This window comes from Panicum virgatum, chromosome 1K (assembly GCF_016808335.1).
Source record: "Panicum virgatum strain AP13 chromosome 1K, P.virgatum_v5, whole genome shotgun sequence".
NCBI classification, from domain to species: domain Eukaryota; kingdom Viridiplantae; phylum Streptophyta; class Magnoliopsida; order Poales; family Poaceae; genus Panicum; species Panicum virgatum.
Window position 1 is genome coordinate 55,546,111 of NC_053136.1, and position 23,528 is coordinate 55,569,638.

Below are 23,528 nucleotides of genomic sequence, written 5' to 3' on the forward strand. Positions count from 1 at the left end.
CCATGGTTAGCCACCTACTATGTTTACATACATAGAAAAACTATATATCTCGATTTGCCAAAATGATATACAGTTTGAAATAGAGGGAGTAGGAAACAATCAGGGACAGATGGAGATGCAAGTTTTACATTCGGTCGACCCAACACTCGTTTAGGGATTGTTTGGTTTCAGAGACTAAACTTTAGACATGTGTCCATGTCACATTAAAAAAAATCTTATCATTTAGAAGTATTAAATAAAGTCTAATTACAAAACTAATTGCAGAACTTGGGGCTAAATTACGAGACAGATCTAATGAGACACATTATTAATTTATAATTAGTGAATGATTACTCTAGCATTACTGTAACAAATCATAGATTAATTAGACTCATTAGATTTGTCTCGCAAATTAGCACCCATCTGTCAAAAAAAATTATAAATAAATTTTATTTGATACTCCTAAATGGTAAGATTCCTTTTGATGTGATAAGGGCTAAAAAAAGTCACCTTACTAAACCAACCCAAAATTCAGAGCAAAAGTATGATACAAATAAACTATCTAGCTGACATATCTAGTGTGAGCACGTGGCAGAAGATGTTTACCATGACAGATTCAACAATACAAAATTACAACATATGGTGAAGGGTGGAGTACAATATACAAAAAAAAAAAACTCCAGAAGGCACAGGCAAGTTTCTCCTGCCTGGTAACTAGCCACTAGCGACAGCATTGGGTGTACAACGACACTGAACTCTGGTGCCAAAATTTCTGAACGACCTGAAGCTGCTGTCCATATCTCCATTCACCTCACGGCCCCACAACAGTGCTCAATTTCATCGCTTCTCCATGATTTCAACACCGTTGCCTGCCAAATAGAATTGCCATAAAAAAGCATAAATTAACGTGAAACAACCAAATAACATCTCAACAGCTCCAACTGCACATTACCATGAATAGTGACCTTTGAATTAAACCAAGAACAATTTGCATCACAATCCAGATAAAATTAGACTACATGAATCAGGGTTATACTAGATCCTATGTCTGATTCTGATGTCAGCAGACATTCGACTAAGGTAAAATTTTCTGAACAAGTTATTTCCCTCGGCCATTGATCTAACAGAAGTAAAAGGAATTCTCGATGTTCAGAGTTTTCTTTCCTTGAGACTATAAAATAGTCCCATGTATCTTCATACTAATCACAACAAATTGTAGAGATAACCTCACAGGAAATGGCATATTCAGTCACAAAAGCAGAATTCAGTAATACAAGGGTTTTTAGAAATGTCGTTTCATGTTAAAATAAACAGCACTTCTATTTTGGAAAGGATGTTGGTTTACAAAAATTACCATGCACAATTTAAGAGGGGGTAGAAGTACCATTCATCACTTAGGCTGTGTTTAGTTCCGTTTTCCAAAAATTTTGAAAACAGAATCTTGGCATTTAGAAGTACTAAATGAAATCTATTTATAAAACTTTTTACATGGATGGGTTCTAAATCGCGAGACGAATCTAACGAGTCTAATTAATCCATCATTAGAGATTATTTACTGTAGCACGACATTGTCCAATCATGGCCTAATTAGGCTTAAAAGATTCGTCTCGAAATTACACCCGGGGGTTATGGAATGGGTTTTGTCAGTTATCCACACTTAAGACTTCTAATTAGTGGTCAAACGTTTAAAATTACTGTAGTGCTGGAAATTTTTTGGAACTTTAAGGGGAACTAAACACGGCCTTAAGAGAATTTTACAACAAAAAAATTCAACAGTAAGATAATGCACTGTAACTTGCCAATTTTATAGTGTTTGCTTCAACATATACAAGTACCAATCAATTAACCAACATTAAGTGCAACTGTGCCAAGATATGACATGGTCTGAGTTCTAGTGTGCAGGATAAGAACAAGACAAGGGGCAGGCCGAAGCAGCACCTGAAGTGCTAAGAATTTATGTGCATACCAATCCGAACTCGTGGCTTCCTCTCACCAACAGATGGCTTCTTCTTCATGTAGCAGCTATTCCAATCACCTCCATCTTGAGAATAATAATCCATTGGGTAGTCGCCTCCAAAATCCCCACTAGAACAATCCCCACTACTACAATCACAATCTCCACAGCTTCCTGATCCTGAACAACACCCACTACCGCGTTTGCCACCACATTCACTACTGCCCTTCTCCCACCACCCTGGGATGTAACCCAGCGCGACATCAAACTCAAAGGTCGTCAGCACTGGCTTCTTGAAACCCTCGCCCCAATCGATGGACAAGCGAGGGCAAGCAATTTGAACCCAAGCATCAACTGAATCCCCAAACAGCTCCATCCTCGCCGGGGACAGCTCGGACATGAGCACTACTGTGTGCTCCAGTCCTTTCTCCTCCAAGTGGTCCACCACTCTGTCGAGAACCTTCACACTTCCCTGCCTCCCCAGGGTGCCGAGTATTACTCCCCAGCTCGTGGCCTTCCTTGCCGCCAGAACTGCCGCTTTCCTTGCCTGCTTCATGCCAACATGATCATACTCCTCGAGCACAAGAACTCCGAGAAATGGGTCAAAACGGTAGGCCTTCACCCGGGGATTGGCGATCATAAACGCCTCGAGGTGGAACCTCCCGTCGGCAACAAACACCACCGCCCCCACCTCCTCTGATTTCCTCAATGTCGGGGCGGTGCACCCCAGAATCTCGCCGGCGGACAAGGGTTTCGCCTGTGGCACGACGATGTCGCGGTACCCCTCTTTTGTGAGCATCTCGCGCGCGGCGTGCACTGCCGAGATGAACTGCACGGTCCCAGCGATGGCCAGGCGGGGCGCGGCGGCGGGGTCCGGGAAGGCGTTGCGGACGGCGGCGGCGAGGCGGGTGGCGTCGACGCGGATCTCGACGAAGACGTAGAGCACCGGGAGGAGGGATGACGTGACGGGGACGAGGCAGGAGTGGCCGTAGTGGACGAGGACGTCGGCGGCGAGCGCCTTGGCGGGGCGGTCCGCGAGGCAGCATGCTCCGTAGGTGGCGTCGGCTAGGACGAGGACATCGTTGGCGGGGTCGGGCTCGAGGTAGGGCGCGAGGAGGTGCGAGAGCGGGAGCGAGAAGAGGAGCAGGCCCTCGGGGAGCTGGAGCGCGACGCGGCGGGCGCCCGCGGAGCGGATGCGGTGCGCCGTCTTGGGGAGCTCGAAGTTGTAGTTGGCCGGGAGGAGGGAGGTGGCAGCGGCGGTGAGGGTGGGGTCGGAGAGGATGGAGGGCGGGATCGGGGTGTGGACGAAGCGCTTGGGCGGATTGGCCGGCTTCTTGTTCCTCTTGGTGGGGCTCTGCGGAGGTGCTTCGGACGCAGTGAGGGCGAGCGAGGTGGAGGGGTCGCCGGCGTCCATGGCGGCGGGAGGCGGCGGCGGCGGCAGGATGGGAGAGTCCCTGAAGAGGGAGGGCTATGGAGTGTGGGACCCAGCCAAAGCAAAACAATTCTAGACGAGGCAAGATCAGACATGCGGGCCGAGTCGAAGCTGAAAGAGAAGGCCCAGTATTTTTGGCCCAATAACCGCGCTGATTCGGCTCAATCCACACGAGTCTGAAGCGCGCGTTGCGTGGCGTGGCGGTTGCCCATCCACCACCCACCCAGCCCGAAAAAGTGCAGAGTGGTGGGCCAGATCGCTCTCGTAGCCCAATCCCCTCTCGTCTCCGGCGTCTAGGTCGTGGGGCTCTCCCCTCCTGGCAATTCCGTGGCCATTATCCACCCCCGGCCCCGGCACCGGCAAAAGAAATTCCAATTTCGCGTCGACTCCACTGGAAAAGCGGCGACCCCAGAAAACGGGAGGCCTCGACCTCTCCTCTCCGTTCGAAAAGCCATCGCCGAGGGAGTGGAAAGGGGGAGATTGATGGCGACGTCCTCTCGCCCACTCTTCGTCTCCGCATCCGCCGCGTCCTCCGCCTCGCCGTCGCGGGCTTGCCTTCGCCGCCTTCACACGGTGATCACCCCCACCACTCCGCTTTCTTCTTATGCCACCTGTTCATCTCTGAAGCTCTCGCGCTGGAATTGCAGTAAGCAAATAAGCAATTGGCCCCGGCAGTTCGTGTGGGTCGTTGTTGGGTTAGGAGCTAGCGAGTAGCGCATGCTGCTGCCGCTGGTGCTGCTGATTGCTTCTACTGTAGCCGTGTTGATGCTTCAATTCCTTTACAACTCAAGGATTAACACATTGGCATGTACAGCTGTCTGATGACTCCGTTGAGCGTTTCTTCCATTGATGTTTGCTTACACGACATGCTTCTGGTAGAAAATGTACCAGTACCACTGCCGCTGCTTGGATAGTTGGACTCGCTTCATACGTTCACGTTACTGCAACTTTTTGTTGGCCTACATAGTTATGCTTACCTTTCGGAGTTATCATCATTTTGAAACACTGTTGATGGATCACAGGTGGTAGCTGTATCTATATGGGAACCTTGTCCGCCTCTACGTGCAGCAGCCTGCTGTTTCGCTCAAACAAAGCATTGCTGTAGGAGATCCACCAAATGTTTTGCAAGTGGACCGTCTGTGTCCAGATTGACACGACCAATAAAGAGATTGCTGTCTCGTTACTCTTCACTGATGATTGTCATGCACAGCAATATAAATCGGTTTTATCAGGCCATTAGTGCATTGCACCAGGATGGGCGATCCAAGCACTTCATGTCTGTCGGTTTTGGCCGCATGGTTTTAGGGATGGTGCTCGTCATGTCCATCTCAGCAGCTTCTTATACAGCACCTTCATGTAAGTGCTCAACAGTGGTAGAACCCTGCAGCTTCAGCCTATGTTCTTATGTCTCCGCATTGTTCTTATGTCTGCTACTGCTTACACCTATGTGTAATTTGTTATTGGGTAAATCCAAGCATCGGCACTTACAGAGGAAAACTTGCTTTTCCTGGAGGCTTGGCGCGCAGTTGATCGAGCATACTACGACAAATCATTCAACGGGCAAAGTTGGTTTAGATACCGTGAAAATGCCCTTCGCAATGAACCGATGAATTCAAGGGAAGAGACATGTATGGTTCTGAATATTGCCCTTCCCTTTCCTTAACTAGAACTAGAATCTTGCTGTTCATACATCACTAGAACATTTCTATTGTGGTAAGTATAGCTGCATTAGGCATTTGATAGTCATTTAATAAAGTGGTTCCAAATACATTCGTGATACAACAAGGACAGGTTTTAGTGTCCAAAGGAAACCATTATTGCATATTGCCTCAAGCTTTTCTGCGACAGACGGATATTACAATGTACCTCCTTCGGTATATAACTAGTTAGCTAATGGCATTGGTAGGATCCAGAAGTCGAACAGCAGTATTAGTATATAACTAATTAGCTAATGGCATTGGTAGGATCCAGAAGTCGAGTGCATTATAGATTTGTGGAAAACGAGTCATCTTACTGTTAGAATTTGGATTTCATATGATCATTTTTGCTTAACCAAAATTGCACTGCAGATGCAGCAATCAAGAAAATGCTTTCAACATTGGATGATCCATTCACTCGATTCCTGGAACCTGAGAAATTGAAGAGCTTGCGGGTATAAAACTCAATCATTGGCTTCCATATAAGCTTACAATGCAGTTAGTATAATTTATAAAGCATGTCATTGTCTTTTCTGAAGGAAGTCTGGTACGCAAGGTGCACTCACGGGTGTAGGTTTATCGATTGGTTACCCAATGGCAATTAATGGATCACCTTCAGGAGTTGCTGTAATGACAGCCACCCCAGCTGGTCCTGCAGAAAAGGCTGGCATTCTTCCTGGAGACATCATTTTGGCAATTGACAACACAAGCACTGAAGACATGGATATATATGATGCTGCAGAGCGCTTACAGTAAGGCCAATGACCATTGTTACACACACTCTATCCAATAAATGACCAGCGCTAAAACACAGTGTTAGAAAAACAGAATATGTACTTGTATCCTTTAATTTTGCCCTTGTTTGATGTTTTTTGATAGTTTTAAGAGGTGATGTTCTTCTGTCAACTCTTTGCTAGGGGACCTGAAGGAAGTTCAGTAGAGTTGTCTATTCGTAGTGGGCCCAGTACCAGGCATGTGGTTCTAACGTAAGTCAATCATACAATCCTTTTTACATAGTGAAAATAAAAGGACTGAATTCGTTGTGAAAAGTAGCCAGTAATTATTCTATGATTTTTGTTGCCAGGAGACAAACAGTCACTTTAAACCCAGTGAGGTCTAGGATGTGTGAGATTCCAGGTGCAAAAGATAGCTCAAAGATTGGTTACATCAAATTGACAACATTTAACCAAAATGCCGCAGGTTTGCCGCATCGAGAAGCTCTAATGTCTTTGTGAAGCATCATAAATTTTTGCCAGATGCTAAGTCCTGCTAATCATGCCAATTGATTATCCTCCCGCAGAGTCTGTTAGGGAGGCCATTAAGACATTAAGGGACAACAATGTAAAATCCTTTGTGTTGGATCTGCGGAATAACAGGTTTGGACCTGCAGAAACTGGGGTATATGTTGACATTTTCTTAATGGAACTTTGACATGGTTATATCTGATGCAGTGGTGGCCTGTTTCCTGAAGGAATTCAAATTGCAAAAATTTGGTAAGCTTGTATTAGTGGCATTTTTTGGTACGGTATTTGGCCGCATATCTTGGTGGGCTACTTAATTGTGTATGTGTGCATGGATGTATGCACCTATAAAAAAAAATCACTGGCAGCTTTGTGGAAGGTTGTACATGCTGTAGTAATGTCATATTAAATTTAGCAATTCATGTAGGCTTAGAACATCTAGCAACTGATATCATATTAAATATTAACTTCTATTAAAGTATTATTTTCTTGCTCCTTTGCCAGGATGGACAAGGGAGTTATTGTGTATATATGTGATAGCCAAGGTGTTCGTGACATTTATGAGGCAGATGGAGCTGACACAATTGCTGCATCAGAACCTTTGGCTGTGCTGGTATGCATTGCTTAAGCTAAAGAAAGAAATGACAGGCGGACTCAGTTAATCCTTACCAGGATGATTGCACTTTCTGTCATTCTGCTTTCCTTATCTTATTTTTTCTTAGGTTAGCACACATCAAATGATGCCATTTTTGAAATTGTTAGGTAAATAAAGGAACTGCAAGTGCTAGTGAGATCCTTGCTGGAGCACTGAAAGACAATAAAAGGGCAGTCGTATATGGGGAACCAACATACGGAAAAGGGTACTGCTTGCCTGTACCTGTATGATTGAAATCCTTGTTCTGATTCTGAGTGATTATTATCTCACTCCCATTATCTGCCAACATTCAGGAAGATTCAGTCGGTTTTTGGATTATCTGATGGATCTGGATTAGCTGTGACCGTAGCACGCTATGAAACTCCTGCACATACCGACATAGACAAGGTAAGCAATTTGTTCCTTGCCTCAAAAAAAAACACAAAGAATTTGAGGAAAATAATCCTTACATATGGTTTAGCACTGCTTTTGAGTTGTCCTGAATGATATTTTTGGTAGGTTGGTGTGATCCCGGACCGACCGCTGCCAGCATCATTCCCTACAGATGAAGATGGCTTCTGCAGCTGCCTTAGGGATTCGACGGCTCCTTGCAATCTGAATGCCGCGCAGCTATTTACGAAATCATGACCAGGCCCTTCTCTCAACATTTTGGCTTGGATGGGTTGTACAGATAAGGAATGTGGTTCCCATGCTTGTGCGTGGCCGTGTTGGTGGTTTAGCATCTATTCATTTCATTAACATCGGCTTTGATTCCAATTTCGTCATATGTGTAAGATGAAAAGTATTTGCTTCTGAATGAAGCCATGGTCGTCTTGAACAGATCCTTCTTGGGACAATTTTGAAACGAAGCACTGACAAACTCTGCTACTTCCACTGTGTGCTGTGTCTGCAGCATGCCAGCATCATCCCTGATTTGACCCCCCGGGGGGCATGCATTTGCGGTGGACTTGGACAAAATTTTGGACAGGAGCTTCTATGAATCTAGGCTACGCCATTGACGAAACTATTAATGAAGCTAGAGCTCGAGACATGGGGCTCTGGTGATGCCCGGGGTGGTCGGGTAATGAAATGCCAACCAGGCCCGAAAGCATGAAAGATCTCAAATATCATCACAGATGCATGCTTGAAACCTGTTCGGTCCTCAAGACACGCACTCACGCAGGACAGCTCATCGGGCGCTGCGAGTAGGCCAGTTACCGTCATGCACACCAGAAAGACACAGCAACATATCTCAACAATGCAAAGCCAGTATTTCCAACGTATACAAAGGTCGACTCAAAGGCAATGTCACTAGCTCACGAGTTACAGATCACAAGATTGGTGGACTTGGGGATCAAAATTTTGGTGAACCATCTCCTACTTAGATTCAGCCAGGGTTATCTTTAAAAAAAAAACATGCTCGATCCAGCTTCCAGCGTAATGAATTCAGACATTGCACAATCAGTAGTCCACAGCTGAGGTTCTGCTCTCGCTAGTCAGACATGTTGTACACCATCACAGCCTGTAATGTGTTCACAAAGAAATTTGTGGTAAGAATAACCTGTAACTCTCAATCACCTAGCATTGAGACCAAATGAAAGGACAGATGAGCATTTAGCAGAGAGTGAAGAAAAGCAGTCAATTTTCTACCCTAATTGCATAAGAAATTCGAACTGGTGCATTAAATCATCAACATTTTTCTCGAACAAATTATCAACATTGATGCAGTATTGTGAATAGACTTTTTATATCGAGGTCCATTTAATCAATACTTAGGAGCGCAGGAGAAAACTCAAGAGAAGATCAGTTACTAACATGTTTACCATTTGTCAGGACTCAGGAAGGCTAGCACATCTATTCCACCTTTGCAACTTTCCTTTGCTCAATTTGGCCAGTCAAATCACATTGCATCTCAGTCCAACTGATTGGAACCAATGTACCACCTGAAGAAACACATGGGAAGCCAGATTAATAAAACTATGTTACATCATAGAATGATGGGAGAAGTTCCATGTATAATGTATTCGTACAAAACTACAAATAAATTGTATGTTGCACCCTTTCGTACCAGCTATACTTTGTGCTGAAACAACACCAAGTTCATTCTACGCAGTGGAAAGATAATATGCTCTTGCATCACCAAGAGAAAGCTTTGACACCATTTAAGGATCTCAACTTCCTCAGCCAGTCAAAAATATTAACTAATGAAACATTATAGATATCAAAGTGAAAGTATAAACATAAAAAAATGCTGTCAACTGAAGCATAGAAGCATAGATGCGAATGACTGAAGGACAAATGAGCGTGAACTGCTAACAAAAGAAAAAACAGAAATTATTTGCATTAGATTTTTTCCCTTAAGGATACAACCATAGCTCTAACAATGTCCCCAGGCCGATATGACTGGTACATATCCACCTTGTCAATTTCAGTCGCACGAACATCTTGCTGCCTGCCAATAAAACAGAGGATATGCATGATAATTTTTCCCCTGATTGGTTGTCTAAGTCTTTAGGATGAATAAGAGCATGAATCCATGCATGGAATTCAGCAACTAACTAAAGAAGATGCGGTGCAAGGCATCAGCTGGAACCAATAAAAAATGGAAGCAACGGGGCCAATAAAATCATTGGCAAGGTGCCACCTTATCAGGCCAGTGAATTTTTCTTTGATAGCCTTTGAGTCAACACACATGATATCAGCATTGGCCATTCTAGCCATAACCTTTGTTACCTGCAACCGAAAAACTTCAGCAAATCAGCAGTTTCAGAAATTTCCACTGTTTAAGAAAAAAGAGATCCACAATTATGCTAGATAAGTACCTTCAGCAAAGTACTGAGAATTACCACTTAGTGTCACGAAAATAAAATGGTGGTAGGCAATTATTGGAAAACAGGACATTAAAATGCTGTGGTGACTACACTTGTACAAGATCTCTCCACCAATTTATTCTGTAAAAATAATTTTCAAACCAATGTGTGAAACTCAGAAGGGAGACAGTAGCCTGAAGCTCCAAGGTTCAAGTAACACGTCAATGAACAGGCTGGGTGCCTGGGTGTCACCAGCACTATCCACACCCCCACCAAAACATGCATGTGGACAAGGGGCATCCAAATCTCACACAAACGTGAACGTGATATGAGTGTTGACAGAAAAAAAAAAAGTAAACTGTAAACCATACACCATACTCTCACCAGCCCATATTTAAACCTGCATAATTACTGACATGGACAATAGATGGCTAGATATTCACCGATTATAAGAATTCACACAACATCAACGAACTCTGGTGATTGCTGAGAGATCTTACCCGGGCGATGACGACGCTTCCAGGCTGCGGCACGGCTCCATGGGCCTTGTGCCCCACCACCTCCACCATAGACCTCTGCAACACAACCGAACCAGCTCGTCACACGTACCAAGAAAAGAAATTCGAAAACCTAAACAAATAAACCTTACCTGGTCGTCGGAGCCAGGTGCGGGCGCCACGATGCGGCGGTGGCCGGTGACCGACGCGCGCACGGAACGGCCTTCCGCGTAGGCTCCGCGTCCGGGCACGAGGGTTAACGTGTTACCCAGGAGCTCCCCCGGCGTGACGACGTCGTCGCCGCCGTCGTGGTCCATCGCGGTGGCCGCCATTGTTGGGGGCGAAGCTGGGGAGTGGGGAGGGTTTCCGTTTCGTTGCCCCTCTCACTAGACTTCGTGGGTTAATGTGCTGTACGATGGGCTTCTTGGGCCCAATATTGCAGAATTGGGCCTCATATTTGTCCTTTTGATTTTGGGGGCCCGGACGATAAATCGAATTTTTTCAGCTTTTGCAGTGGAATCAGAATGGAAAGTGTCGCAAAGTTTTTTTTGAACGAAATATACTCCAGACCATGAAATAACTGTGTTGGAGGCCAAAATTAGCAATAACTGTATCTAGCGCACCGGTGTGTTGACCAGAAAAGCGTCAACAAACTGCATTGCACGCTCCATGGAAATTACAAACCTTTTTTTTTCCCAACAGAAACCCATTCCGCAAACACAGCTACATCATCTTAAATGAGCAAGAACAAGTCTCCAATTCTCGAACTAGGACAAAATTCAGTGTGATGCCAGGCAATCAGTTTGATGACATACAGCGCCACGGTCTCCACAAGAGGTCAAGAGCACGAGTACTATGAACAAACACTCGCATGATAAACGATGCAGCTAGAAAGGCAAAGTACCATGAGCACTAAAGATTATTACCCAGTAACCACCTGACAGCTGAGCCGGCTGTATAGTCACCTCGCCAACGCGAGGAAGATCACTAGCACTGTTTACAATGAACTCGAACTGCAGCAAGTACAACCACCTAGTCACGACAACATGATGCCCAGAATTTTGGCAACAAACTTCCCTAACCCAGATTACACCAATCAGATGCATGAAGAATGAATTTGCAAAATTAGAGAGCATCTGCCAACCCCATCCTCATTGCTTCCGGGGAAGAAGCAGAAGGCAAATGAAAACACCTATACCCAAAGGCACCAAGTCCCAAGGGTCACCGGAACTGTACACTAACATGAGGCAAGAATCATCGAGAGGTGATGACCTCCCAGCCTCATTCCCAAAGTCAAACCCAAGCTAACGGCCCTAACACTAGCTTCCTGATCAATCAATGTCGCGGCAGGTGCCCATGCTCGCTAATGCTGCCTCTAGACCGGTAGAAGGAGGCAAGCTTTTTCTTCATCCGCAAGGGGCCTGATCTGTTCTGCAGCACTGGTGATTGGACATGGGAGTCCGTTGACAATGCCGTCCGAGGGTCCCGGCGTCCTTCTAGTCGTCCAGAACTGTAGTCCATAGTAACAAATGGTAAGGAGTTCCGGTAGTCTAGACACCCAGATGCCCCGTTGCCCCAGCTACCACTCTCAAAGACCAGGCCCCCTTCATAGTCACCATCTTGGTCAGATGAATTCCTTGGGCTATAGGAATCGTCACAAGCCTCATCTGGATCATTATAGATAAGCTTCAACGCCTGGACCACTTCTCCCATGAATGGCCTCTGTGATGGATCGATGTGCACACACATGGAAGCAATGGATGCCACTTTAGCTACATTGTCAAAGTTAAACTTTCCATCCAGAGAAGGATCAATTAACTTCTCCAAGCCCTCCTTATGGCTTAGCAGAGGACGGGCCCAAGTCACAAGGTTCTCCGGATCCTTGGACTCAGAGATGCTCACGGGTTTCCTTCCTGATAAAAGCTCCAGCAAGACAACCCCATAACTGTAGACATCGCTCTTGACAAGAAGATGCCCCGTCATTGCATATTCTGGAGCAACATACCTGTGCAGCCATAGAGAAAAATTAAAATACAATCAAGTAAAAAGCAAGGGACTCTGGATCAAGAGGTGTCTAGGTAAAGCCATGTCTGATACGACGAATTGTCTGGCCAAAAGAAAAAGAATGATCTCTCAAGAACATTACTCAACACCAAAAAGGTATCAACAAACTCTAGGAACTATTCATGATAGTTATATTAGCTGCATTTTTTTCCCCAACTGTGACCTTCAGGAGTGTATCCACATAATAAGTATCAATCACAAAGAACAGAAGTCATCCTATCATAATCAGAAGTAACAAAATGCCACACATTATACAATTCATTGACAAATGATCTAATGGTTATTGACACTGTTATATTGGATGGACATAAGCGAAGTGTGCCTTACCCAAAAGTACCCATCACCCTGGTAGATATGGGTTGAGTTGCATTGGATGCTTCCCTTGCCAAACCAAAATCAGTAACCTTGGGAGTGAAGTCTTCCTCTAATAATATATTGCTGGCCTTGAAGTCACGGTGTATAACATGAGGGTTTGAATCTTCATGCAGATACGCCAAGCCTCGAGCAGCCCCAAGAGCAATTTTCATCCTAACATCCCAGTTCAACGATCCCTTAGCCTTGTCAGCACCTATGGACAGAAAAAGGCTAAGATCAACCTAACAATCATACATTCACAAATCCTAGACTAGGCACAAACATTGCAGAGGAAAATCTGGATTTCTGTTCTTGTTTCTGAGTGCCGTGGAAATGCTGTTTCAGAAAGACATGTCATCAAGCAATTTTCAGTTTTTTTTTTGAAAAAAATGGAACTGCCAGATAATACTGTGCATATATGCGCTTCCTTAAAACTCATCATTAAATAACTCAAAGTTCTATAATTAGAATGGCTGCTGATATAGCCAGCCATGCTTGAACAAAATAAATAAGCCTCATCTAATTATTTTATGGAGATCAATGAAGTCAAAACTTTCCATTCAAGAGTTGTAAAGCATAGCTTTTCTATTTAGCATACCATGAAGATGGGATTCCACACTTCCATTGCGTATGAGCTCATACACAAGACACCTTTTGTTCCGCTCAATGCAAATACCAATCAGTTTGACAAGATTACGGTGGTGTAGTCGACTGAGCATTTCCACCTCTGCAATGAACTCACGATCGCCACTCCTGTCCTCCCTTGTAAGCAATTTAACAGCAATTTCGTTTCCATCCTCCATCGTCCCGTGGTAGACACGTCCAAAGCCCCCTTGACCCAAAACTCTTTTTGAATCAAAACCATCTGTGGCCTTCTGTAGCTGGGCTAGTGAAAATGTCTTTACAGACGATGTGCAAGTAGCCACTGTTGAAAGCATTGATGCTGACGCAGAGCTCACCATGCTGGTTGACAATGTTGATCTGGCGCCTGCATCATGCATTAAGCTATCAGTATAACTGCAGCAGCACTTTTAAGAGTAGCAATAATTTAGTGTACTCGGGAAGTTGAACTCGGGAGACCTTTACCACTAGATTTTGTTATAAATCATAAGCACGTCTATCGTAATCAACCTTTTCCAATGTTGAACACAAAAATCTAGATTTAGCAAAATGAAATGATAATAAATGTTCTTGGAAAAAAACAGAGTGATGCTAACATTCCTATCACAGCATTACTTCTACGATTTTTCCAAGCAGCCATAAGAAACAGATAGTTGACAGAGCAAAGAATAAAAGAAGTAATAATACCATACCATATCTTCTGTTAGCTGCTGGGGTAGTTGCAGGGCTCATTGCCTCATGAAGTCGTCCAAGTTTCTTCCATTTTACTATTAAAATCAGGATAACAGCACATGTCAACAGAAGTCCAAGAGAAGACGCTGAAACTATCACAATGATCCAAATATCTGATTTCGTGTGCTTTTTCTTCTGATTGGGTACTGCCGCTGTTATAGGATCTTCAGTTCCTGGATCCCATTCCCCAGGCACAGCTGGTGACAGGGATTGCAATCCTGCAGTGACAATGATGCGTATTTACAAACATGATTCAAGCAAATAACCTATGAAAGGGGTATTCCATGTACAGGGCTTTACCATGATAGGTGATATTGATAACTTTATAATCTCCAAAAATAGATGAATTTATCTGAACCTTTTTATCCCTGAACCTATCAGATATTAGGGATGCTGTATAAGTATCAAAGTGTTCTCTTAGTGGCACCAAATAGATGGTCACCCGTGTCTTCTGGTCATCCTGGATACTTGCAACTGCAGCCATGATCTTCACCTGGCTTTGTTTAAGAAAAGTCCCAGCCGCAACTTCAACTTCTAATTCTGCTATGCGCATGAACAGTAGATACGGAGCTACATCCAGATCAATGATAACACTAATAGGCTCGACACAGCCACAAGGGGAACCAATTGGTGTTGCAGTCAGTGGCTCAGTGCAAGTATAGCTAGAACAACCTGCTAAAGATCCAAGAAACTATTCAGTGAATATAGAAAAGTGCATACAATCATATAATTAATCATAAGATAGCTCAAATCTCAATAGAAACGATGGTAGACAAATAGACCACAGATAATGACACAAGTATAGGATTCAGTAAAGTAATACAAGGATTCCTGACAGGATAATGCCAAACCTTCTGGTGGAGGTGATGAGGATGGTGAAGGGCCCAGATTTGATTCTGTGTGGTGCTGGTGCTTGTGCGGATGATGGCGCACGGCAATGCCTATAAGAATAAAAGGAAATTAAATAGCAGTCTATGAGAATTTGAAGCTTGAGATTGTATTTTTAAGTTGCCATGGTTGTGTACCAGGAGATTCAGGGGACGGTGCCCTTGGAGGAAATGAAGGGGAAATGTGAGGTCCTAACAATCTCGCTTCAGGGGATTTTGATGGAGCCGGTGCTGGACTTGGCAATATAGTTGCTGCAGAATATAGAGGGGTTAGGATTTACACTAAAGAAACATAGTTAAAACCTGGGAAAATTATGTACCAATCATATAATAAGTTGTGCATTAAGTGTAAGATCATAAAGGCATGTGGTGCATGGGAGTTAAATGGCCAATGTTCATCGGCAATTACTGTTTCTCAAACAGGGCTTGGTGATAATTGGAGATGAAAACCTTTTTTTTTCAAAAGCTTGATTCTGAATATACTTTTACAGCATCCTCATAATGTTGTAGCTTTGCATAAGTTATTTAATTGCAAACTTGATACTTGTATTTTAAAAACCTAACGAGAATCATTTCCTCCTCTTCCCGAAAAAGAGAGAGACCGAATGGGCTTTCAATTAACAATAGTATCCCCAGACGAAATAAACTACCAAAGAACATTCTACTTACGATTTTATGCACCGCTTCACATAGGCTTACATTCTACATAACATTTTATGCCTGGTCAGGAGGCTTACAGAGCCCTCCAAATGGAAAATAAGCCCCCTCGAAGGAGCAACTTAGTGCAGAAGGCACTACCAAGGTCTAGTTGAGTACAAACTACAAAAGCATGAATGATGAGGAAGCTCAGCTTAGCAATCACCGCCTCCCTAGTCCCTACACAAAACGCAGTAGATGGCAAGTTGGCAAACTTTGCATCCAACAATCTCATGTACCCTGAGTCCTTCGAACAAGGAATACGCGGCAGCATCTGCTTGCAGCATGAACAACCTTCAGAAAGGCGTGCCTTGCCAATCTAAGCAGAATCCCTCTGATTCCGAGCATTACGGGATCGGTGTCAGCGAAAATTCGAAAACACACTTGCCCGTCGCTGCCAGAGCCGCACACGGAGGGGGGCGGGGACGAAGTGGCAACCCAGCCCACCGACAGTATCGTAAACCTCACGCCTCGCTAGATCCTTTCCACAGCGCAAAATTCTTCAGGAAACCACGCTGCAATCTAAAACATTTCCCCCAAAAAAACGCGCCCCTAGCAGCTGAATTCCGCATCCCGCACCGAAAATGACAAACCCCGGGACTCGCGCGCGCTGGAGACGCCAGCGTCACACCCCGATTCCAAGCACCCGAGGCCCGTGACAGGAACGGCGCACCATACCAGAGCCCCCAGGAAGCTAAGGATTTGGGCAGAAAGGCAGCACCAAAGCGCGCGCAATCCCCGCGCCCCAAGCGCTAGAGCACCGCCTCGGTGTGGCAGCCCGCCGAGCAACGCAGCGCAATGCCAGCGGAAAGCGAGCACGCGGGCAGCGAAAAGGAGCGAGCGAGGAAGGAAGGAGCCGGTCGTACCATGGAGAGCGGAGGGCGCGCGGAGTAGGAGGACGAGCAGGAGCAGCAATCCGGCGCCGACGCCACCCATCCCGGCCCGCGGCGCTACAGCATTGCCCGGGCGGCGGATCTGGAAGCTCCTGGCAGCGGCGGCGGGGATCGGTGGGGAGATTGGCAGCGAAGCGAGCTAGTCTCTACTCTCTCTCTCTCTCTCTACACACACACAGAGGAGAAGAGGGAGACGGGGAGAGGGGGGAAGGCATTAAATTGCCGTGGCTGCTCTCCCGCTGGGTTTGGTGGTTTTGCTGGCAGCGGCTGCTGTGGATTACTACCAGTACTGCCGATTTGGAGTGGAGTTAATGAGCAGCTAATCCCGCGGTTAGGGGAGTCAAGGAGTCGGAGGGAGGCCTTGCTTTCGATTGATTTCGAAAAATCCAGCGAACGATGCAGGAAGAAGGACAGGGAGGGCTGATGCTGCGAGCCTGCGAGTGAGGAAGCAAGGACAGAGAGAGAGACGGTCGTGGCGGCCAGGTGGGGCCCATCCTGGGCGCTGTGCATTTGCAGGCCTGGCGCGGCCGGAACAGTTCGATGGCGAGGTGGCCAACGCGGTTGCTTCGGAGGTTTGCTTGCCTTTTTGCGTGGATCGAGGTCCGAGGACGCTGCCGTTCGGGCTTGGATTTTGGCTCGGGAGTCAAAGTGTTCTTTTGTCAATTTTATACTGCTTTTATTTTTTTTCCTTTGGCATCAGTTGGGAAGCAGAATACAAAAGACGCCAAAGGTCAATGCGGATATGACGTATTTCAACTAGATGAGTTAGCATATGACGAGACATGTTGCACCAAGCCATCAAACCACAAAGAATAGGTGTTCACGGCATGAGAGCAAGTATTATGGGCGGCGGAGAGCCGGCGGCGTCCGACGTGGGAGAGAGAAATTAGGAGAGAGAAGAGAACGACCGTCTCGCGAGACGCCGGCTGGGAGCAGGTGCATGCGAGCGCGCGGAGCTTCTGTTCGCTGCGATGCTGTCACGCTCGCTGCTCATTGGCCGTTGCTGCTTGCACCGCGTGCTGCTGCTGCCGCTGTAGCATTAATTGCTGTCCACGGAGGCTTTCTTTTCGCCGGGAGCGAGCGAAACCATAAACCTTGCTCTGAGAAGAACTACATTGGCGAGTCACAAAGGTATGGAGCGTATAAACATAAATGTTGAAACTATTTTATATAAATTTAATTAAATTTAAAATAGTAACTTCTCGAAAAGCAAGAGTTTTATTCTTTTAAAGAGGGATGGACTGCATGAATTAAATACAAAAAATCCCAATTCTGCAATGCTAAATGAAATGAAGCAGGGAGGCAAAACATGCCTCCCGAAAGATCCACTCTCGTGCATCCAACTGCGGAATTCCCATGCAAGCAAAGGAGTGCTATATGCCTAAGTACCGGAGTGTTGGATGCATCACTGACATGGTAGCCTCATCTCGCTGCAAGCAAACGATGGCAGCCAGCTGAATTATCGTGCTTGCGCTGGTCTTGCTGCTTCCTGTATTCTTCCTCCCATGAATCTAGCTAGGGTTGCTTGGCTAGACGACTGCACTTGTTCAAAAGTGGGTAGCTGCTGTGCTAGGATATGAAGCATTCAGCCTTAGAAGAGAAGAGAATTTGCCTCTTCTATCCCTTTCCCTATTCTCCAGCATGATCTGGACGATTACAGCGATGCTCTCCTCAAGCTGCGAAACCGCTTGACTCTCCACTCTTCCCTCGGATAGTCGGAGGAGAGAGAGGATGAGAGAGAAGGAGAGGAGAGAGAGAGAGAGAGAGTAGTGATGGGGAGCGGATGTCGCGGGGGCTATTAACAGTCGCCCCCATCTTGTGATGGCCAAAGAGGCAAAGAGGAGATATTGTCCCGAGGAATGATAGCAACGGCGAGGAGGAATGCGCTCTCCACCGCCGAGCACTTGTGGAATGCCTCAAACAGCATGCTGGTGCCTCCTCTAATGCCTCCTTGTATTTCCCTAGTCGTCCTAATTCACAGTAATTTGAATAATTATATTTTTTAAGACCCTAGGATGGTGTTTGATGAAATGCCAACAAGTTATGTTGTATGCCTTCCCATGGTCTAAAAGATGTTCCAATGATGTTGTGGGCCAAAATCACTTCCCATCCTCATAAGCCAAGGATTTCACATTCTTGAGGGTCGAATTTACTTAATCAGCCTGCAAGATCTACTTTAAGTGACAGACGCAAATTCATCGCCAAAGCAATGAATAGCATTCCACTGAAACATAGGCTACTCATTCATTTTGGCCCGCTCATAGGTCCGGCCCACCTCCCCAATTGGGTCGAAGAGGATCTCACTGCAGGTCTCGCATAACATTTTTTTGCCTGCTTGTAGATCTAACCCACCTCCTTGATTGGGCCGAAGAGAGTGTGTGTTGGGATCTATCTCGCATAAGTCGCAAGTCTACGCCGCCTCCCTTCTACTCCCTCTTCCTGTGACGCCACTGTCGCACCCATCTCCGAGATCTCACCACCCCAAGCGTCGCTGCTGACCCACCCTACCGCTGCCCCCAGCATGTGAGCGCTGCCGTGTGAAAGATCCGTTGCCTAGAGAGGGGTGAATAGAAACCTTGGTGGATCAGGTTCACCTGGTCGACCAAGCTTGGGCGCGATTTATTGGGGTTAGTGTCTAGTTTTGAATTTAACTCAACAACTAGCCATGGAACTTGAATCTACGAGTAACCATAGTCTTGGGATGATGTATACTTGTACATCCGTGGAACACTTGTACCTAAAATATTCACAACAAGTAGATCGGGCTAGATTTCAAATTAGGTCAAACCAAGAACTAGCAAAAACGTGAAGAACACAAGGAGACACAAGATTTAGATCTGAAGTTCACTCCCACAAAAGGAAGTTACGTCTCCATTGAGGTGTCCACAAAGAGCTTCCTCTCCCAACCGACCGCAAAGATCAAGTTTGAGATACTTACTATGAAATCCTCCATGAGGATGGGTAATACAAATTTATCGGGTCACCACTAGCCGTCTCGGAGCAAGGCTCCAAAAGTAACAAATCCAAATTATGGTGCTTGATGAAGTTCCCCATAGCTCAAAGGATGGGAATGAAGCTTACTCAAGGCTCACACCAAGAACTCTACAAATCCTCTCCACGAAACCAAATATTTGCAAGATGAGCTCAGTGGAGCAAGGAAGGAGGAATGAAGGTTAGGAAGAGTTTGTCTAAAGGTTGAAGAAAGAGAGCCAAGAGAGGTGTGAGGAAGGGATGAAGGGATAAATAATAAACCTATAGCCCCAAAATATGACCGTTATATATAGTGCTGGCGCCGAGGTCCAAAACTTGGCCCAGGGATTCTATGCGAATTCCAAACAAAGAGCTTCACCTGGTCGACTAGGAAAATTCTTGATCGACCAGAATAGTTGCAGTGCACAAAATCTGATTATTTCAACTTGTGTGGATGTTTGGTTGGTGTTTGGGTAATCTTTTGAGCTTTGAGACACTTCCAAGACATCAACCATGGACCCCCCCCCGGACAGTATGATTTTTCTAAACTCAATTTCAAAAATAAAATGAATTTAAACTTGACGTAAATATTTCCAATTTTAGAATGGGTGTCACCGATCATCATTCTTTTTCTTTCATGTACAAGTTGTACTGATTCTCAAATAAACTCATTAGAACTCATTAACATTTTAATTATATTGTCATTAATTCATCAAAACTAGGTGAATGTTCTTTCACGCTGCCCCTTGGGTATAGCTTCTGCATTCCGCGCTTGCCATGGACTTGAGCCCCTGTTCTGCTCCAGGATCCGGGGTTCAGGATCGACCTTGATTCAAGGATCGTCGTCTGCAGCTGTTTGCTTGCAACGACTGCTAGCGGCAGATCCTAACTACTACTATATCATGTAGGTTACATAGATCTCTTCATGCCTTTCATTTGTTGCTTTAAGATGTACTCCCTCTGTCCCTTATTAATAGTCGCTTTTGGTTTTCGTGCCACAAGTTTGATCAGATTTGTAGAAAATACGTGCAATATTTGTATCTCCAAATAAATTTATTAAAAAACTAGATCTATGCCTATAAAAACTTTGTGCTATGATGTGTGTTAGTTGAAACTTGTGCTTCAGTTCTACATCCGTGAGCGTTAGTAGTGTTAATCTCTATAGATTTGTATACGGGGATGATGTTTTGACTTTCAATATTATCAAAGAGTTATTCAATCTTAATGAAAAAATATAATCAAACATTATAATTAGACAACTTTAGCACTTTAACATAAGCAAGTTCAACCAACATATTCAAAATCTTGTACCAATATATTCAACATTTTGAAATAATAGATTCAACATTTCTTAAAAACTAGTTCAACATTGTGAATGAACTATCTCAACGCAAAATGTTGAAGTAGTAACGGTGGGTTGAGATATTTCTTATCTCTCAACCACCTCCACCAGCCATTGGACGGTGGATCAACTGCCCAGATTACTGGGGGGAACTATTTATCGCGCGCGCGAGCCGCAGCCAGTGCATCGCAGAAGGGAAGCACCGTCACTGCAGGTGGGCCCGCGATACTGTTCATCTTCCACCTCAAGCATCAGCACTGTTCATCTTCCACCTCAAGCACCAGGCGGCCGGAGACGGAGGCCGAGGCGGAGGCGGCCGGAGCGGAGGCGAGGAGGAGGCGGAGGCGGCCGGAGGCACAGATGGTGGCGGAGGCGGCCGGAGACGGAGATGAAGGCGAGCAGAGATGGAGACACTGGCTTGTGCGATTGAATCTAGCAAAATCGCTTAAAGCGATAAATAGACTTTCCCCATATTACTCCCTACCTTTTTATCCAGTCTTCCACACTCATACAAGCACGCGTTTTCTTCTATTGTGTGCCCGGTAAGCAATAATGGGTCCGCCATCAGTAAGTTTTGGACCCGTTTAGCTATTCGGGCTGCATTGGATTTCCAAAAAAGTAAAAAAAAAAACATATATGTTTAAATTGGATCTCATTTTGTCGCATTTATTGTAATCAGTATTGTAGTTAAAATGGATTTGAAATGGATCTTTCTTTTGAAAGAAAAATATATTTAAGTTTGCAAATAAACTGACATTCGATCAGCCAATTTAGTCGACACGTGGCGCTGCGGCATGTGATAGCGGCGCAGGCATGCTGTGCATGGCGGATTAAGGCCCTGTAAACAGTTGAAACTCAAAAAAAAATTACGAGAGAATCTTGCTAATTTGAAGTACTAAATGAAGTCTATTTACAAAACTTTTTGCACAGATGAGTTGTAAATCGCGAGACGAATCTAATGATGCTAATTAATCCATGATTAATCCAAATTTAGCGGATGGTTACTGTAGCATCACTGTTGCAAATCATAGATTAAGTAGGATTATTAGATTCGTCTCGCGATTTACAGCCCATCCATGCAAAAAGTTTTGTAAATAGACTTCATTTAGTATTCCATGCATGTGTCGAAACATTTGATGTGATGTTTTTTTATGTTTACGGTGTTCATGGGGTGGGAACTAAACAGGGCCTAATTCTACGCTCACAGCTCATCTATCCAATCTATCTATTCTATAAAAATTAAAACAATTGAAAACAATTCTCACCCAAAATGTACCACCCTTACCCCTCACAGATGGCCCCACACCGCAGGTCTCAAGATGGTGGATAGATGAAAACAGCTATTTCTAAAATGTTTTCACTCAAAACCTCCAACTTTTCTCATCATAGCTCTCTTATGTACCCACCATACCCATCTATTGATCTCATATGGAAAGCCAATTAGAGGGAGGATGCAAATCACGCGGCCTCATGTTCACGCGCGCATGTACGCCTCATGTTTCCAAATTTCCATAGGATGCAAATCACGCGGCCTCATGTTTTCAAATTTCCATGCATGGTGATCTCATGTTTCCAAATTTACACACGGAATCTACCGATCTCAATCGATCCCAGGGGTAGCGATTGCATAGGGTCATCATCACCGAGTCCGGCACCCCGTCCGGCAGCAGGCCGCTGCGGCGCGTGGCAAGCGGCCGCTCGTCCCGCTCGGCGAGAGCCAGGAGCAGCCTGCTGCATTAGCGCTCGGCACCGTCCGGCAGCAGGCCGCTGCGGTGCGTGGCAAATGGCCGCTCGTCCCGCTCGGCGAGAGCCAGGAGCAGCCTGCTGCATTAGCGCTCGACCAGACCAGACGGCCGGCGGCAGAGGTACATCTCCATCACACGCTAGCCTTCACATTGTCAACTAGCTGGTGTCTTGTCGTTCTTCCAATTGCAGTTGCACGGCCTACAGAAACAAACTGATGTGGCGTTAAATAGTGGTGTAAAGTTCAAAGTTTGCAAATGACCTGACCTTGACGACGTGTCGCAGTGGCCAACAGAGGAGCAATTTCATCATAGGATGCAAATTGATGGGTAATTTGCCAATTATATATTTTATTCTTTAGCTTAACCTAACTTAATAATATAATAAATAGTATACTCTAAGCTTTATAATTTTTTTAATTATCTGTTATATTAAAAATTGTTTATTATCATGTGCTTGTAGTGTCTCATGTGGCCTGTTTCTATTAAACTTCATGGAATACTGGACATGGGAAAGGTTATCTGACTCCTTTTGCGGGGTATAATATCTTCATCTTCAGTAATTTGTTTGGATTGCATGAGTTGGATGCATCAGTAATTACGTGAGTATGATTGTGCAGGTCGACATGCAACATTTCAGATTCAAGCGAGCGGCCATCCTTTACGACTCACCCTTTAACACGGCAAGTAACTACATAGAAGAGCACAACAGCAGAGAGGAAATATTCGATCCAAATGACTGTGTCATAATAGAACCGACATAGATGACCCAGTTGACGTGCTGCTACTACAAAGATACAGCCTCAGCGATTTGCTATTTTATCTTGTCCATAACTGATGAAGAATCTCTACGGTGAGTGTTACCTCTGCTCTTTACGGTATTTTAGATTTAAACTGCAATTATAGATAGAAAAAATCATATTTTTTGAGAATCAATAAATAAATTTTGTTTGCAGGAAAGAATGGGTGCGAAGTTCCAATCC

General features: G+C 45.0%; 3 protein-coding genes and 1 pseudogene across 5 annotated transcripts; 1 reads left to right on the forward strand and 3 right to left on the reverse strand.

Annotated features, from left to right (window-relative positions):
* Nucleotides 1–490: 490 nt before the first annotated feature.
* Nucleotides 491–3,439, reverse strand: LOC120646230 (2-(3-amino-3-carboxypropyl)histidine synthase subunit 1-like). Of its 2 annotated transcripts, none has more exons than XM_039922906.1 (2): nt 1,918–3,439; nt 491–848 (listed from the first exon to the last, which is right to left on the reverse strand). In XM_039922906.1, the coding sequence occupies exon 1, from the start codon at nt 3,345–3,347 to the stop codon at nt 1,926–1,928; it is 1,422 nt and encodes a 473-aa protein (XP_039778840.1). In that variant the 5' UTR covers nt 3,348–3,439; the 3' UTR covers nt 491–848; nt 1,918–1,925. The 2 variants fall into 2 exon arrangements, with proteins under 2 accessions (XP_039778840.1, XP_039778836.1); XM_039922902.1 differs by having other exon boundaries at nt 1,946–3,432.
* A 203-nt stretch (nt 3,440–3,642) lies between these two features.
* LOC120646250 (carboxyl-terminal-processing peptidase 2, chloroplastic-like) lies at nt 3,643–7,825 on the forward strand. Its single transcript, XM_039922912.1, has 13 exons — nt 3,643–3,938; nt 4,388–4,721; nt 4,841–4,993; nt 5,435–5,517; nt 5,606–5,814; nt 5,980–6,048; nt 6,147–6,262; nt 6,363–6,438; nt 6,514–6,555; nt 6,808–6,916; nt 7,066–7,163; nt 7,252–7,345; nt 7,457–7,825. The coding sequence occupies exons 1-13, from the start codon at nt 3,849–3,851 to the stop codon at nt 7,583–7,585; spliced, it is 1,602 nt and encodes a 533-aa protein (XP_039778846.1). The 5' UTR covers nt 3,643–3,848; the 3' UTR covers nt 7,586–7,825.
* A 348-nt stretch (nt 7,826–8,173) lies between these two features.
* On the reverse strand, nt 8,174–10,623 carry LOC120646262 (annotated as a pseudogene).
* Nucleotides 10,624–11,145: 522 nt separating this feature from the next.
* On the reverse strand, nt 11,146–16,932 carry LOC120646274 (receptor-like serine/threonine-protein kinase ALE2). 2 transcript variants are annotated; one of them, XM_039922921.1, is made up of 8 exons: nt 16,465–16,932; nt 15,041–15,154; nt 14,867–14,956; nt 14,316–14,690; nt 13,976–14,233; nt 13,261–13,650; nt 12,636–12,876; nt 11,146–12,249 (listed from the first exon to the last, which is right to left on the reverse strand). In XM_039922921.1, the coding sequence occupies exons 1-8, from the start codon at nt 16,532–16,534 to the stop codon at nt 11,580–11,582; spliced, it is 2,208 nt and encodes a 735-aa protein (XP_039778855.1). In that variant the 5' UTR covers nt 16,535–16,932; the 3' UTR covers nt 11,146–11,579. The 2 variants fall into 2 exon arrangements, with proteins under 2 accessions (XP_039778855.1, XP_039778861.1); XM_039922927.1 differs by having other exon boundaries at nt 14,316–14,687; nt 16,465–16,927.
* Nucleotides 16,933–23,528: the final 6,596 nt, after the last annotated feature.

Excerpts from the sequence above, each read along its gene's own strand:
- LOC120646250 (XM_039922912.1), top strand. The coding sequence starts at position 3,849 with ATGGCGACGTCCTCTCGCCCACTCTTCGTCTCCGCATCCGCCGCGTCC. Across the intron at positions 4,722-4,840 it reads TTCTTATACAGCACCTTCAT|CATCGGCACTTACAGAGGAA; the intron begins GTAAGTGCTCAA and ends GGTAAATCCAAG. Across the intron at positions 6,439-6,513 it reads TTGGATCTGCGGAATAACAG|TGGTGGCCTGTTTCCTGAAG; the intron begins GTTTGGACCTGC and ends TATCTGATGCAG.
- LOC120646230 (XM_039922902.1), bottom strand. The coding sequence starts at position 3,347 with ATGGACGCCGGCGACCCCTCCACCTCGCTCGCCCTCACTGCGTCCGAA. Across the intron at positions 849-1,945 it reads GAAGCCACGAGTTCGGATTG|GCAACGGTGTTGAAATCATG; the intron begins GTATGCACATAA and ends TCTATTTGGCAG.
- LOC120646274 (XM_039922921.1), bottom strand. The coding sequence starts at position 16,534 with ATGGGTGGCGTCGGCGCCGGATTGCTGCTCCTGCTCGTCCTCCTACTC. Across the intron at positions 14,691-14,866 it reads CTCATCACCTCCACCAGAAG|CAGGTTGTTCTAGCTATACT; the intron begins GTTTGGCATTAT and ends TTGGATCTTTAG. Across the intron at positions 12,877-13,260 it reads TGTGGAATCCCATCTTCATG|GTGCTGACAAGGCTAAGGGA; the intron begins GTATGCTAAATA and ends TTCTGTCCATAG.